Source organism: Podarcis gaigeae (genome assembly GCF_964106915.1).
Source record: "Podarcis gaigeae genome assembly, chromosome: 14".
NCBI lineage: Eukaryota > Metazoa > Chordata > Lepidosauria > Squamata > Lacertidae > Podarcis > Podarcis gaigeae.
The window spans coordinates 40,326,324-40,342,711 of NC_139690.1; the positions used below are offsets into that span (position 1 = coordinate 40,326,324).

The 16,388-nt window shown below is 48.7% G+C and overlaps 1 protein-coding gene across 6 annotated transcripts in view; it reads right to left on the reverse strand.

The window, feature by feature from the left end:
- GPRC5B (G protein-coupled receptor class C group 5 member B) overlaps nucleotides 1-14,992 on the reverse strand; it is a 29,319-nt gene extending 14,327 nt beyond the window's left edge. The window contains exons 1-2 of one of the 6 annotated variants that reach the window (XM_083711708.1): nucleotides 14,597-14,992; nucleotides 2,756-3,773 (exon numbers count right to left, since the gene is read on the reverse strand). In XM_083711708.1, the coding sequence (XP_083567834.1) occupies nucleotides 2,756-3,764 (1,009 nt within the window). In that variant the 5' untranslated portion in view covers nucleotides 3,765-3,773; nucleotides 14,597-14,992. Of the gene's footprint in view, nucleotides 1-2,755; nucleotides 3,774-5,493; nucleotides 5,508-9,208; nucleotides 9,239-13,886; nucleotides 13,906-14,184 lie in introns of those variants that run through there. The other 5 variants (XM_083711710.1, XM_083711709.1, XM_083711712.1 and 2 more) reach the window with 5 other exon arrangements.
- Nucleotides 14,993-16,388: the final 1,396 nt, after the last annotated feature.

The following is a 16,388-nucleotide window of genomic DNA, read 5'->3' on the forward strand; positions in this document are numbered from 1 at the left end:
AGGTTCATGTTCTTAACCTAGCTCAAGGGTGTCATCTGAACTAGCCAGATAATCAATCGCAGTCAGTCCATCATTTGGAAAAAAAATAAGACTCTAGAGCTGCCCAGAAATGGCAATTGGACATTTCATTGTGGCGACTGCAACCTTGGTTTACGGAGCCATTTGCCGCCTAGCTTATTTATCAAGAGTTTCCAACACTGAGAAACGTTTTGTGGCTGCAGCCATGTCACTTCCATTCTCTTCTTCATTCAATCGGCAAATGCTGGGAGTTTCAAGTGGGCAAAACAGGGTATCGATAGTGCATTCACAGGATTCCTGAGGTCAGGCTGCAGGTACTTCTTGAGTTCACTGTTTGGGTCTTAGCTATGGATAACCTCTTGTCAAAAAAGCACGAGGGGGAATGTAAGAACATAAGAAGGACCTGCTGGACCAGGCCAATTACTCATCTGGTCCAGCATCCTGTTACCCTGTTGCCCAGATGCGTCTGGGAAACCCGCAAGCAGGAGCTGAGGATGAGAGGAATCACCTTTCCTGCGGTTCACAGCAACTGGTATTCAATAGCATTACTGCCTTCAATCGTGGAGTAGAGTCATCATGCATAGTAGCCATTGATAGGCTTATCCTCCATGAATTTGCCCAATCCTCTTAGAAACGGCACGAAACAGAAGCTGCTTAAAGCACACCCCAAATGCCAGACAAAATGTGGGAAATGGCACAAGGCACCTTCCTCACAAGGGACACATTGCAGAACATATTCCAGGTCTTTCACAAAGGTTGCATTTTTCTGTGATAGAAGAAAAACTGGTTTGATGACTGCAGTATTCCGGAATAGTGATAAAATGATGCAATGCGGGGGGGGGGGTCCCAAACAGTTATAGTGCTGCTAACGGTACATCTGGAAGGGCCCCAGGATGCTGGACTCTTGGCCTGATCCAGCAAGGCCCTGCTGATGTTCTTATTACAGCCTGAACAATGCCCTCCCAATGCCCACTACACATCCTTCAAAACTTCTCTGCCTGCTTTATGTACAGCAGGAATCCATTTATTCTGTAATAACCTGACCTGCTCTATCTTTTCCAATGCAAGGATGTGCTCATAACAAATCACAAATGTTTCCTTTTCTTTCTGTACCTTGTTAGAATATTGAACCCCACACCAGAGCTGGTTGCTCTTGCCACCTTACAGCTCAGAAACAGCATTCGGAAACATTTAGCCTCCCAAAAGTCAGTAGCACAGAGCATAAGGCAAGCTATCCTAGCCGTATCATATAACTTGGTCACAGAATTTGAGGAAAGTGTCATACTATAAGGAAACATAAAAACCTACAAAATACACTATGATGTGACTGCATTTGGAATACAGTATGTTGCAAAATTCTGGTCACCTCACGTCAAAAGCCGTGTTTGAAATTAGCCAGGCGCCAGGCACATTTTGCTTTCAACCACTTGTGACAAAGCGAAGATGCCTGGGTGCCAGGATGGCACTTGACATCTCCACCATCTGGGGATCATTGGATCTGGACTGTTTTCACATACTCCTACCCTATCCTGTAGAATTCCATCAGTTATATTTCATCTGCACTATCGGAATGAGTCTCTGGAACCAAATTGCTTTTTCTGTGCAGCCTGAGCAGGAGCAGTCACCATTAAGAAAAGGACGTTGGAATAGGCCAATATATATGTGGGCTCTCCCTGGATCAATTGACTTTTCTACTCCGAGTTCTCAAAGCTCTTTTCTTTTTTTTCTCTTTTTTTTGGAATATTTTTTATTAGGAATTTCAACATAACAATTTATCAAAAACATATCAACTTCCTTTCCCCACATTTTCCCCCTCCCCCCTCCCCCAAAAAGAAAAACCCACCCACTCCCCCCCAGCTCCTTTCTCTGGTTTTTCAGCACATGTTGTTCTCTGCATATTATAGAATTGTAAAGATCCTTAATTTATCTATCTATATATTACCAGTAAGAAGTTTGTAAATGTTTATTCAAAACCTGCCAAGGAGTCCAGTTCATTTTGTTGTTTCTTTAAGTACTTTGTAAAAGGTTCCCATTCTTCTTTAAGGAGTTCTCAAAGCTCTTAACCTAGCTCAAGGTTGTCATCTGAACTAGTCAGATGTTTAATCAATCACAGTCAGTCCATCATTTGAAAAATAAAGACTTTAGAGCCATCTTGCCCCCAAATAGCAACTAGATAATCCATTTTGCCGACGGCAACTTTGGTTTACGGAGTCATTTGCTGCCTAGCTTATATATCAGAGTTTCCAACATTGCTTGTCATTCTAACACACCAGGACTAGCCACACCAGCGGCAACCGGCAGAATTGTCTCACCCAACTAGATGCCGTCTCAGTGATCACTACACGTGAACTATAAATATTATGCACCCACCACCCATTTAACTACAAAAATGTAAGTTCTAGTGGATCTGCAACATCCCTTAGTTCTCCTCCAAAGACCATGATGGAGACATTTGGAGCACGTGGTCAAACAGGCCCTCTCACCGTCTCAAAACTTGCCACCACAATTTCCTTTCCACAGAACGCGTTCCTGCCTGCCAAATACATCTTTATTATAATGCCCTCAATATGGGATGGGTAACCTGTGGCCAACCAAATGTTGCTGGACTCCAACTCTCCCTCAGTCCTAGACAGCACAGCCGATGGTAGTCCCTACAGTAGTCCCTACAACAATTTCGAAGGCTGCGGGAGACCCATCCCTGCCCTGCAAAGAACAGGTTGGGGTTTAAGCGTCTTACCTGCATTATGCTCATCCATTGAAAAGGCTTTGTTTTCCATGTAGCTCCGCGGAAGCTGCAGGTCGTCTTCAAAAGCAGTCTCCCGCATCCGCGGTTGCGAAGTATCAAAATAATTAGGTGTGTTTTCCTGCTGGGATGGGAGGATGGAGCAGTGAACCTCCGGGATAGCGTGGAAGATCACGAAGACCCAACCACTAGACACCAATGCTATTGCCAGAGTGGGGTCACTCCATTGGTCTCTTCTCCTCAGTTCGTTATTACCATAGAGGTACATAGTCAGCCAAGCAACCCAAAGGAGGATTGAGAAAAAGCTGGTTAGAATGAGGCACACTCCATTCTTCTTCCATTTCTTAAACTTCCCACACACTGTGAAGAAAGAAAAGCCCAGGGCCAGCACCATCAGAAACATAACGTAGATGGAAGCCATCGCGAAATCCATCGGCTCATAACGGCAGGCCTGTTTCCCGTCCCGCACGACTGTCAGTATCATCCACTCCGCTGCGATAATGACTTGGACCAGTGCGAAGCAGACGGCGACACCGGCCAGCTGCCAGCCGGACGGGCTCTTGCCATGCCGGACGAGTTTCCGTAGCCTCCAGGCTTGGACAAGCAAACACGAGAAGCAGAGCGCAAAGAGGACCCCCCAGGCGAAACGGCGGACCGAGCAGATGGTCTCATCCTCCTGGATGATGAAGGCGAAGGCCAACCCGAAGAGGCCCAGGGTCCCGAAGAGGAAGAGGAAGTGGACCCCCAGCGGACTCTTCTTCTCTTTTTCCTTGATGAACGGCAACCTCGCCAGCAAGATCAGCATGAGGAGCAGCGTCGTCAAGACTCCAGCTCCGGCCACCGCCTCCACGACGATCCCCCAGATGGCATCCAGGTCACACAGGTAGACATACTGAGGGAAAAGGTCCAGGCCGCACCCTCTGGAGGTACTGGAATTCTCCGACGATCCATAGCCCACCACAAAGAGGAGGAGGAGGAGGGCCACAGTTGGGAAAGGGGTCATTTTTCCTGCCTGAAACCAAAGAAGGCGAGGAGATACAAAGAAGAATGTTACATTATGTTCCATTTCCAGGTGGGGCTAACATGATAGAATGCTTTCTTCATACCAAATAATAATTCCTGAGCAGGCTAGAACTCTGACCTGCTTTGCTTGTTACATATAGATCACAGTACAGTGGTACCTCGGGTTAAAGACGCTTCAGGTTACAGAATCCGCTAACCCAGAAATAGTACCTCAGGTTAAGAACTTTGCTTCAGGATGAAAACAGAAATCGTGCTCCAGTGGCACGGCCCCATTAGCTAAAGTAGTGCTTCAGGTTAAGAACAGTTTCAGGTTAAGAACGGACCTCCAGAACGAATTAAGTACTTAACCCGAGGTACCATTGTATTGGCACTGGGTTTTTTTTTTTTTTATAGATATCCAGTTGTTTTATGCATGATTTTTCTGAATGTTGAAATCGCTTTGAGAGGCTTTGCAGGAAGCAGTTCACAAATGAAACTAGAAACAATACATTATTAGTTAGTTATAACCAACTAATAATGTATTGTTATTAATACTTGTATAATAATAATAATGGGTTATTATTAACTGTTCTGTGGGCCTTCTGGCAGTTCCCTCAGGGTGAGAAGCGATGTTACAGGCAGAGGGCCTTCTTGGTATTGGTGCCCTTCCTGTGGAACATCCTCCTGTCAGATGTGAAGGAAATAAACAACTATCTGACTTTTAGAAGACATCTGAAGAAAGTCCTGTATAGGGAAGTTTTTAATCTTTGATGTTTTGTTCCATGTTTATATTACATTGGAAGTTGCCCAGAGTGGCTGGGGAAACCCAGTCGGATGGGCTCCGTATAAGTAATAAAAGTACTACTACTACTAAGCAATGATAATGATTATTTTTGCTATTATTCAACCAAGCACCATTCAGAAAAGTGAGCACCCAATATGTGGCCAAAAGGGAAAGAATGTGCTTTGAAGGTATAGTGTGGGTGTAGCCCAGGGATGGGGAACCATTTTTCCTCAGAGAGCTTCACTGTCTTCTGGGCAGCCATCTTGGGTGGATAGGGTACTTGCCAGTGACTGGTGGTGCCAGAGAGAGAACTGGGCAGTGTAACGCATGTAAATGTTAGTTTGTACAGTTGGGTAGTTTCTGCACACATCTCTCTCTAGCTGCCATCCAGGAAAGCAGATGGGCATTATAAGAGTTCAATTCCAGCCATGCAAAAACACCCAAGGAGTTTGTGAAGCAAGGTTAGGCAGGGGTGTGAAATGGGGGGAAATCTCAAGGGCCGGGGGGGGGGGGGGTTCAGGCGCTGCATTTGGTCCCTGGGACCTAAGGTCTCTCTCTCCCCCCCCCCCACAAGACAGGACTTTGGTCTGACCCAGCAGGGTTCCCCTCACTCTCTTTAATGTTCTCAGCCTAAGCTCTACCCAGCAAGCCATACCAATGACCCAAGCAGGTATATTTCACTTTTAAATAAAGGAGCAAATTTGTACGGTACTTAGCGCATCAAACAATGCATTGATTCATGGAAAGCCGTGCGGAGAAGCAATTCCAATCGGCACGGATGTTTGAAAGAGATGTGATAAACAGCCTTTTACAGCAAACGTCAGATGATCAGAACTTGCAATCCCCCCCCCCGCCTTTGGCTCCGGGTGTGCAATTATTCTGCGCTAGTTGTTTTGCTTCAGTGTTGCCCAAACAAGTAATGAGAGAGGGTTTCAAGGCAGCTCACTCTTTCCAAGAGGTTTCTCCTTCATTTTTCTGGATATTTTATTCATGTCATGTACCCCCCATGTGATCGAGCTATTCTAGGACAAGTCTGTTTCCCGAGAGATCACGCAGCATGGATAACCACTCAGAGTCAGCCTCAAGTTGTATTTCATTTCCTCTTTCCACTGAGATAGGGCTGGGCAGGGTAGAAAATCCCCTTTGAGCCATAAAGGAGACAACTGGCAGGGCGAGCGGGTGTGAAACTGCCTCCCCCATTGAAAAGGTCGGGTAGTAGCAGCTGACAGGAAACACCTTCTCTGCCCAAGACACTGTACAGCTTTGCCCCGTGAGAATAGACTAGACTGGGCTGGTTCAGAGGCTATTTCAGCTTGAGGGTTGCATCCTATTGTGGGTAACTTTCTGAGGGTTGCACACCCAAACAGTGGCGTAGCGTGGGGGGTGCAGGGGAGGCCGGCCGCACCGGGCGCAACATCTGGGGGTTAGGGTTAGGGGGCGCAAATCCACGGGTTAGGGGGCGCAAATTACTTGCCTTGCCCCGGGTGCTGACAGCCCACGCTACGCCACTGCACCCAAAGGCAGGAAGAGGCAGAGTAACAGAAGTTATTTTGTGCAATTGGCTACATTTGAGCCAAGCAGAAGCCAGAGATTTGTGCATTTGGTTTTCTCCATTTCCCATGCCAAGCAATCAAATGGCATCATGAGCTGCCTTTGAAGCTGACTCGTAAACTACAACTAATCCAGAATGCAACATCTAAACTGGTGACTGGGAGCGGCCGCCGGGACCATATAACACCGGTCCTAAAAGATCTACATTGGTTCTCAGTACATTTCCAAGCACAATTCAAAGTGTTGGTACTGACCTTTAAAGCCCTAAATGGCCTCAGCCCAGTATACCTGAAGGAGCATCTCCACCCCCATCATTCAGCCTGGAAACTGAGGTTCAGCTCCAAGGGCCTTCTGGAGGTTCCCTCACTGCGAGAAGTGAGGTTATAGGGAACCAGGCACATGGCCTTAGCAGTAGTAGCGACCGTGTAACACCCTCCCATCAGATGTCAAGGAGATGAGTAACTACACAACTTTTAGAAGACATATGAAATCAGCCCTGTGTCAGGAAGTTTTTAATGTCTGATGTTTTATGATGGCATGGAGGACTGCATTAGGCACGCAGCCAGGATGGCCCCTGCAAAATTTTAAGTTGGCCCTCCAGCTGAAATAAGTTCCCAAGCCCTGGGTGACACAGAAGTGTTTCAGGTGCCAGATCAGGCTGCTAAAATCTTCCAGATGGGGCAAATTCAGTTCTTTTCTATAGTTCCTCGTAGCACCATCAATATTCTCACCACCCAGGGACTCAAAGGCCTGGAATCACCTCTGCAGAGCTACTGCAAAAACCTAACTCTGCCCCTTGAAGCAGATTCCTCTTCCCTGCTGCAGCTCCAGAAGCAAAAGCAGACCCTGCCACGTGCCACAGAGTTGCTGCCGAGTCGGATTTCTGCCCAATCTTTCCCCGCCAGATCCAAGGAATAAGCTGCATTGACTGATAACGGAACAAATGACAGCTGAGCGGCGATCAGGCAGATGAAGATACGTGGCTGCAGAGCAATAATTAATAATGGCAATGTGCTTTGCATGCAGAACTGCCACGATGGTTTCCTCTTAGTCTGCACAACGCTGCACGAGAGAGAGAAAGCTCTACACTTCGGCTGCTAAGAGGAATTATGACCCTGTTCGGGGACATGGAGAGGTGGAGTAAAAAATGTATTTTTAGAAGACGGAAGGGCTTGATCTGAATCCTAGTTGGATAGATGGTTCTGTGGCCAAGGATAGGTAAGTCACTCAACCATTGAAGGCTACTGCAGGCTTTCTCCTTATTTTCGGCTATTGCATATTCAAAACTATCTCTGCAATCATAAGGGCTAGAAAGTCACATCTGATCTACAAAGCAAATGGGGGGGGGAGGAGCTTAACAAAGACAAAGGGTCAGTCTACATCTAATTCCACCTCTGCCCTGCAGCTTTGGTACCTTCTACCAGCCTATCTGTCAGTTTAACAATCTTCCCCGATTGCCCTGGACTCCCCCAAAAAGGGAGGAGTACACTTGCAAGCACCTGGGTAGTCACCAAAGATAGGATGGTGGGCTGCAGTCCGACTGGTGGTTCATAACTGTTGGAAGTTCAGTAAATATATTGCAGGGGTGTGCAGAGAGAAATAGTCTGGTGAGGCCGCTTGTCGGAAGGACCAATACAACATAAAAGTTTATTAAGCATGGAGAACAAAGCCATTCTAAGTTTGACAATATGACCAAGAGGCAGCCAAGAATTTAAGACTAGCACATGCTGCTACTGGCTGAACTTGGAGAAGAGGCAGGAGGAAGGCAAAGCCTGAAAGAAAGTGATCTACTTTGTCAACAAGCAGTTACTAATAGAGAGGAGGAAGAACAGGTTGTCCTTCTGTCTTATCACCCTCCTACTCCACTGGTTCAGGTAACTTATTGCAAGGGTTGTTGCTTGACTCCCAACAATAACAAGACACCATGCTTGGTCCCCATCAGGGATGGAGAAACTTGCAGGCCTCCAGATGTCGCTGGACTGCAACTCATCCTGCCTCTGGCCATGCTAGCTGAGGCTGATGGGAACTGGGAGTCCAACAGCACCCAGAAGGCACTGGGTTCCCTTATTCCTGCTCTGGGTCATAGTGCCTTGCTTCATCAGATTAGACTATCAGGTCAGACTATTGATCCACCTAGCCCAGTAGTATGAAATCTCCAGGGTCTTGAGCACAGGTCTTTCCTATCACCGGTTACCTGGTCTTTTTTAAACTGGAGATGCTGAGGATTGAAACTGAGACCTTCTGCGTGAACAGTCATGTGTCCTACCAACATCTCCATCATTGCATAGGAGCACAGATGTATAGAAACACTTTTGTTTCAGCCAAACCTCATCATGGAAACCTGCTTTGAAAGCAAGGGCTCACCTCACTGGAAATACACATATGATAAAGAGTGCCTCTGAGCATGTAGCTCTCAGCACCAAGCAAGCAATCTTTTGCCCAGGCCTTTCATATTAGGGAATGGATTCCTGAGTCAGAGGCCATGAGGGCCAGTCTGCTTAGCTTTGCAAATGTGCTAGCAGTCTGATTGCTGTTTGATTGCAAGCTTTGCTCCATTTACAAGTGGGAAGACCTCAGGCCTGGGACTCAAGAGTGGACCCCTGGCCCTTAAAAAGCCTGTGTCTGTATTTTAAAGACATTTCATTGCTTGCTATTGGCCATCCCGTCTCCTTCAGGCAAGAAAACAGATTTAATAAAGAATGGTCAACAAAATAAATCACTGAGGGATTACTAGATTTTGTAGCAAGATAACCTCTGTATTAAGGGACGCGGGTGGCGCTGTGGGTTAAACCACAGAGCCTAGGACTTGCTGATCAGAAGGTCGGCGGTTCGAATCCCCGCAACGGGGTGAGCTCCTGTTGCTCGGTCCCTGCTCCTGCCAACCTAGCAGTTCGAAAGCACGTCAAAGTGCAAGTAGATAAATAGGTACCGCTCCTGCGGGAAGGTAAACGGCATTTCTGTGTGCTGCTCTGGTTCGCCACAAGTGGCTTAGTCATGCTGGCCACATGACCCAGAAGCTGTACGCCGGCTCCCTCGGCCAATAAAGTGAGATGAGTGCCACAACCCCAGAGTCAGTCACAACTGGACCTAATGGTCAGGGGTCCCTTTACCTTTAACCTCTGCATTGGATCTCTTCCGTTAACCCAAGAATGTAAGGATGTATTTGAAGCTGCATCCTTCCCTTGCTTTGTGGATTTTATTTATTTGTTCTCAAAAGAAGCATCCCTCTGGGCTTCATCAGGAAAATAAATCACTGCAGACACAGATGGGCATGGCAAGGGCACCCTACGCCACCACCCGGATGTTCATTGGTCCGGCCCTTCACTGCAGCTTGACAAGACTGCCAGTGTAATAAGTGCATCAGTTCAACACAGAGGAAATCCTGTTATCCCCCGGATAAACAAGTGTAAATAAGAGAGCTCGTGCGGAGAAGTCACGGCTTGTTTTTTAAGGGTGGAGAGGAGGCAAACGCCACCCACTTACTAAGCAATAATAAACAGATCCAGCTGCGAAGGGGTCCTCGCCTGCCAAAAAGCTCAGCTCTCTCCCAGCCCAACTTCCCACCTCCAATGCAGGCTCTGAAAACGGAATATGCCAGACCCATCGTTCACTTTAGCATTGGACCCTGGGGGATCCTATGCACCCCTCCCCCCCACAGCTCCAAGGCTAAACAGAGCCCGGAGGGAGAGAAGAGGCTGGCAGAAGGATATCTCCTCCCCCATCAATAACCCTGTATACATAACATAGATTTAAAACACACGTCTCTCAAATAATTCTGGGGACTGAAGTTCACCCCTACAACTCTCAGCACCCTTAGCAAACTGCAGTTCCTGAGATTCTGGGGCAGGGGACTATGAGGTCATAGTCAACTTCTGCCCAAAATTAACGGCTGTGGCTAACGAGGGCCCATTCATTTCAGCTGAGTAGAAGCTGGTTGACTCCAACCCGCAGTATGTAAGCAATGTGAGATTTATCTTAAGCAGCCCTCTCTGTAAGTGGCTGCTCAGATCAGTGCCGAAACTGGGATAGGCAAATGAACAATGATCTCACTCTCCCCACCACAGCACATAAACAGTGTGTGTTGCATCAACATCCCTCCACCCTGCCCCACTCTTAATCCCCTCTGGGTGACACCTACCCCTCTCCGATTCTCTATCCCATCATGTCAGTCTTATCTGCCATCTTTCTCCAGCGGCTGGCATGCCGACACCCCCAGCAGATCTCCCCCATCATTCAACCCCCTATCAATCACCCCTAATGCTGGATGCAGCCCCCTGCCCCTCCCCCTCTTTCCTGACTGCCCTATATCCAGCCTAATCCCCCACCCAGAGTCTCAGCTCCAGACTGCCCGTCTGCTATGGAGCTAATTCTCTCTCTCTCTCTCTCTCTCTCTCTCTCTCTCTCTCTCTCTCTCTCGAAGCAGCGGCACTGTGGTCATGATAATGAAGCTTTGCATTTAAGCCCCCACTCCCCCTGCCCTGCCACTGCTGCAAAGATCAATAGCATGTCAGTTCCATCTGGGCTAAGGGGGTGGGGGGTGGGATCAGAGCTGTCAATCTGCCGCAGCTGTGGACCAAGTGAGCTTTGCCCGAGTTCTTTGCATATAAGCACACTGCATCAAGAGCCGGCGTGTGTAGCGTGTCAGACCAGGACCAGGGGGAGACCAGGGTTCCAGAGCTTGGATAGCTCAGTTGGTTAGAGCATGGTGCTGATAATGCCAAGGTTGCAGGTTCGATTCCCATATGGGACAGCTGCATATTCCTGCATTGCAGCGAGTTGGACTATATCGGGGTTTCCCAAACCTGGGTCTCCAGCTGTTTTTGGACTACAGTTCCTATCATCCCTGACCAAGCTATGGATGATGGGAATTGTAGTCCAACAACAGCTGAAGACCCAAGTTTGGGAAACCCAGGACTAGATGAGTCCTTTCCAACTCTACAATTCTATATAATCCTCACCTGGCCCTGAAGTCAGTTGCTGTGTCTCAGTCTAGCCTACTTCACAGGGTTGTTGTGAGGATAAAATGGGGGTGAAGGGAACCACATACATCAACTTGTGCTCCTTGGAAGAAGGCAGGGTATAAATGCAAGCCAATAACTGTGCAGCAACAACTGAACAAGCATGACTTGTCAAAAGCAGCCACCACAGTTGTCAAGGCCCCTCGCTCTTCACACCCGTTCTTGAGCTCAGCATGAGATTTTGATTATCTTGGAATATGCGTAATCCTCCTGGGGCAAAGAAAGAGTTCTGCACAACCATAAAGCTTGCACATTGGCACAGGGAATATAAATGAATCCAAAAGGTGCATCTCAAATGCTCTTCGAGAACCGGATGTCAGAGCATATTGAAGTTCCAGGCTCAGCAACCTTTTTCAGACCCAACCTTTTTGCATTCCCTTACAGAGGCCACACATCTGTGGTGGGCAGGATCAGAAGCTAAAGTTGGTGGGGAGTAACACGATTTACCTTTGCACAGCAGCCGATTTCAAACTCACCCTCCTCTGTCCTCCATCCAAGCAGTCAGGAAGCATGACCAAACTGCAAAGGCCTCATTGCAGAGGGTTGGACTAGATGACCCCTGGGGTCATTTCCAACGCTACAATTCTATGATTCTACATTCCAGGGAGGGAAAGCGTGGCCTGGGTGGGGTGTGGCCTGAGCAGAGCTTCAAGGGCCAGGTAGAAAGGTCTGGAGGGCCACATCTGGCTTCTGGGCTGGAGGTTCCTCACCTCTGTTTATGACCCTGGTCCACGCAGAGCAGAGGGGGGAGTAGTGCCAGTTCACAGGCATAGCCAAATTCCGGCCCTCCAGATGTTTGGGACTACAATTCCCATCATCCCTAGCTAACAGGGCCAGTGGTCAGGGATGATGGGAATTGTAGTCCCAAACATCTGGAGGGCCAGAGTTTTCCTATGCCTGCTTTTAAGCTTGCATTCAGATCAGCTGCACCTGCCAGGGGTTCCCTTATTTCCCAGCTTGCAAAGAGCAAGAGCAGCCACTAATGCACCCCCCCGAATCTGCATGAAGTGGGGGGGGGGAGTTGATTGACACTCTTTCATCTTGACCCCTTCCTTGTGTCCAAGGGAACAGAAAGAAAGGAAAGGAAAGTCCATATGCGAGTTCTGGCTACCAGCCCTGATTCTATGTCCTACCTCCACCAGTCTGCCTCTGAATCCTATTTGCTTGGAATCGCAAGCAGGGAGAGTTGTGCTCAGCTCCTGTGCTTGGGGGCTTCCTACAGAAATCTGGATAGCCACTGTGAGAACAGGACAAAATGCAGCAGCACCCTTCGGGGTTTCTTCAAAGATCTGCCCAATCCAAACCCATATTTTAGCTCCCTCTCCATCCCATGCCCATGACTTCGGTTCTGCAGCAAGATACAGACTGCTGTCCTGAACTCACTCTCCTTTGGAGTACTTTGGAGCAGGCAAGCATAGGACTATGCTGATGTCATATACTAGCGAGTACGAAGCAAGAGAGGTAGTGCAGCATAGTGGTTAGAGGAACTTAGACCTGGCCTCAAAGCCAGCTAACACATGCACACAGCTTAGTCCCACTAATCTCACAAAGGCACCCACGTGCTGGTGCAGGGGGAGCACACATACCCCCCAGGTCTCCTCCACCCCCACCCCAGCCTCAAGAAGAGCAGAACAAAAAAGCCAGACAGATTCTTTCCCTTTTTCTATATGACCTTTAATTCCAGTGTTGCAGTTCGGCAGTTTTAGGCTCTAGAACATTTCCCACCCATGGCAAGATGCAATACTTCCAAAACAAACAAACAAACAAACAAACAAACAAACAAACACGCACATACACACAAACACACCAAGCATGGAAGGGGGGGTGCTTCCTGCTTGTTCTGCAGTGTGGGGCATCAGGCCTCTCCCCTCAAGTCCAGCCCCAAACGCAGCAGCACCTGATTAGTTCTCGGTTTGCTTATGGATGCAAAGAATATTCTCTATCCACCTCTCCATTAAAGCATTAACAGAAAGTAAGGAGGCATGGAGAACAAACCTAGCTGCTGCCTCCTCCCCCTCCTTCCCCCAGCCAGGAAAGGGAGGTCAATGCACCACATTTTGCAGAGAGAGTTTTCTGCTCACCCACCCATAGCTTATTGGGGGAAAGGTTCAGCTCAACAGCACAGCATCTGTTTTACAGGCAGAAAGTCCCAGGATTCAATCCCTGGCATCTCCAGATAGGGCTGGAGAGAGAGAGAGAGAGAGAGAGAGAGAGAGAGAGAGAGATATCCCATGTCTGAAATCCTGGCAAGTAACTGTGCTAGTGGTCTGGTAAAAGGTAGCTTTCTTAAGCACCTTGAACTCAACCCTGTTCCTCTCCCAAGACTTCTTTCCCCATTTGGCTCTCCTTAAGAGTAAGGTTTAACAATTCTCCCACAACAAACAAACAAACAAACAAACAAACAAACAAACAAACAAACAAGAGCACAATCTCCCCCTTCCAAACCAGCTAGCCAAAGTTCTCTCTTGAGCTCAGCAAATGTGAGCATATATATTTATACACTGCTCTTATGCTTTGTGAGTAATAACCTCAAGAATGGCTCCCAGCTCTCCAGTAAGTTCTGAACTCCCCTAAACAACAGCTTCAAAGAATCACCCCTTACTTACTCCGTTTTGTTTAGCCAAAACAATGCAATGCGGTAACGCAGAACAACCTCGTCAAATATTTTGAGGGGTTTGGGATGTGCATGTGCAACTTTAGATAGACACAAACACACAGACACAGAGGTACATATTGCACCAGGCTGTAACAGAAAAGCTTGCAATCCTACCACCCGCAGTTTACTTGGAAGTTACGTTTCTCTGCACTCCCTGGAACTGAAGTCCCAATAAATTGCCTGCAGACGGCCGGGTCTTTTATGGCACCGCCCCTCCCCCGGCGTATCTCTAGTGTCTCGGTTGTGGGTCTACACACGATACCATGGGGGACGGGACCCAAATCACTTCCATCATGATCCCCAAAACTCCACACAAGTTATGCAAGTCTTCTTCATCCAGTTTTAAAAAATAAATACGTTAGGGGTCGGGGGGAAGAAAACCCACTATTCCCCATACGCACGTGGACGCCACCTTTTTAATTCTCCGGAGATATTCCCACGTTACATCCAACGAGCGCACAGATCCGTGCCCGCAAACGTTGGAACTGGACCTTCCTGCGGAAGGTTGCGGGAGTGTACAGTCCGCGTCCACCTTCGAGGAGCCGGGCAAGCGCACGCCAGTACCGGTGCAGAGGCAGCTCTGCCTGGTGTAACGTGTGAACTGCCCGTGCTGTGGCCCCAGCTTTCCCCTTCCCCCCTCACACACTTTTTCTCCGAGGGCTGGCTTCAAGAGCAACTTGCAAAGCGCCGCTGCACGTGTCCGGAGGAGAGATTCCCCTTCTTTCCCGCCTCCCCACGTTTGCTATCACGTCACCCCTTCTCACGATACGCAGGGTCCCGTGTCATCCCGTTCACCCACCTCCCCACCGCGGTGCCTCTCTCACCCTTGGCCGGCCGGTTGGCTGCCTCCTTCCTTCCTTGGGAGTAGCCGGGTGGCGAGGCGCAAGAGCCGAGGCGCACAAGCCGAGCGCAGGGTCACATTCGCGGCTGGGGCGCGGGGAGCGGAGCGCTCAGCAGACCCGTCCGCGGCGCCGCCGCCGCCTCCCCAGCAGTTGCAGCAACATGCACGGCCAGCCCCCCAGCCCGGCTCATGGGGAAGAGATGAGGAGGAGGAGCAGCGAAGGCGCCTGGGGGGCGCCCTCCGGTCAGCCGCCGCGCGCAGGACACCCTGGGCAGCCCCGACCGTGCGCCCTGGCCACCGCGCCTCGCTCGCCGCCTGCTCCGCGTCTGAGCTGCCTGCGCCCCGCCGGGCGCGCCGTCCAAGCTGCCCCGCCCCGGCCAAGCGCCGCCTCCGACACCGCCTCCTCCTCTCGCCCGGCTCCTGGGAGGCCTCTCGCGGCCCACAGCGCCCCCCGAGCCGCGCGCGGGTGGGAAAGGGAACGGGCGCCGAGCCGGATTCATGGAACGGCCACTCCGGAGCAGAAGGGTTGGACGGGGAGGGGACTTGGCTGGCTGGTTTGTATTTCCCGCCGGAAAGATGCGCCTTCAGAGCCGCGTGCCATCCGAAGGAAGGCCTGTTGTTGGACTTAATGAGCCTCACTCCCAGATAAGTATAGTTAGGAACTGCAGCCCCCCCCCCCGACTTTTATGTGATGCGCCTTTCCCTTTTACATTGGGAACTCTCCACTCATTGAGATGATTCCCAAGGGGATGAGACTTTCCTTTAACTGACTTTTCTCATATGATCTCCTTTGTTATGGCAAAATACAGGACAGGGTGGGATGGAGCGGCTGGGGGACATTTCCCCCGCCCATCTGAAGTGACTTCAGACAGAGCAATCCATTACCATCTATTGCAGCCTAACAGGATGGCCCCTCTGGAATTTGTCACACGTGCACGTGCACACACACATACACGTGAATTTGTAAATCTTTCTGTGCTTGGCTACCCTGACCCATGACTTTTCACGCATCCTTTCAAACGCATGCATTTGGAGATGATCCCTAACTTGGCACAGAGAGAGAGAGAGAGAGAGAGAGAGAGAGAGAGAGAGAGAGAGAGAGAGAGAGAAGACCTGGAATACAGGACAAAACTGTATCAATACAGTTTTCAGCATTTTTCAGCAGCAACAGGGCAGGTGGCCTTTGAGGTCCCTCTCAACTCCGTTGTTGCAACGAGAAGAGTAGCAACAAAAAAGGTAAAAGAGAATTCATGACATGTAGCTCTGGAGTCGTTATATACTAAACAGATGAATCAATAAAGAATTATAAAAGTTTTGATGGAGATGAAAATGAGAAACCAATGTAATCAAGCCTAGTAAATAGCAAAGTGATGGTGGTGATCAATAAATGCAAAACAAATGATCATTGGGATGGCTTTGCAGCATGTGAATCTGGGTTCTTTACACCAGTTTGTTGTATTAGGAAACCTTGATCTGTTACAGTACTATTCTGCCTTAGCAAACATTGAAATTCGCTACCATGTTTTAAAATCCTTACTAAAGACGAAGGCTGTAGGAAAACGTTATTTGAAAACAGCAGAACCCAAAGTAGAACTGTTGAAAATAGAAGAAACTGTAGCAACGCCAAAGCTCAAATTGGTTACATCCTGGAGGATGGATTTTTACAAATGATTTTACAATCATTTTGACATTTTAAAACCTGACTTCCTTTCCCCTCTTTCTGCGGTTCCATAAATTTATTTTTAATATCTTCTGCATATCCAACTTAACTTACT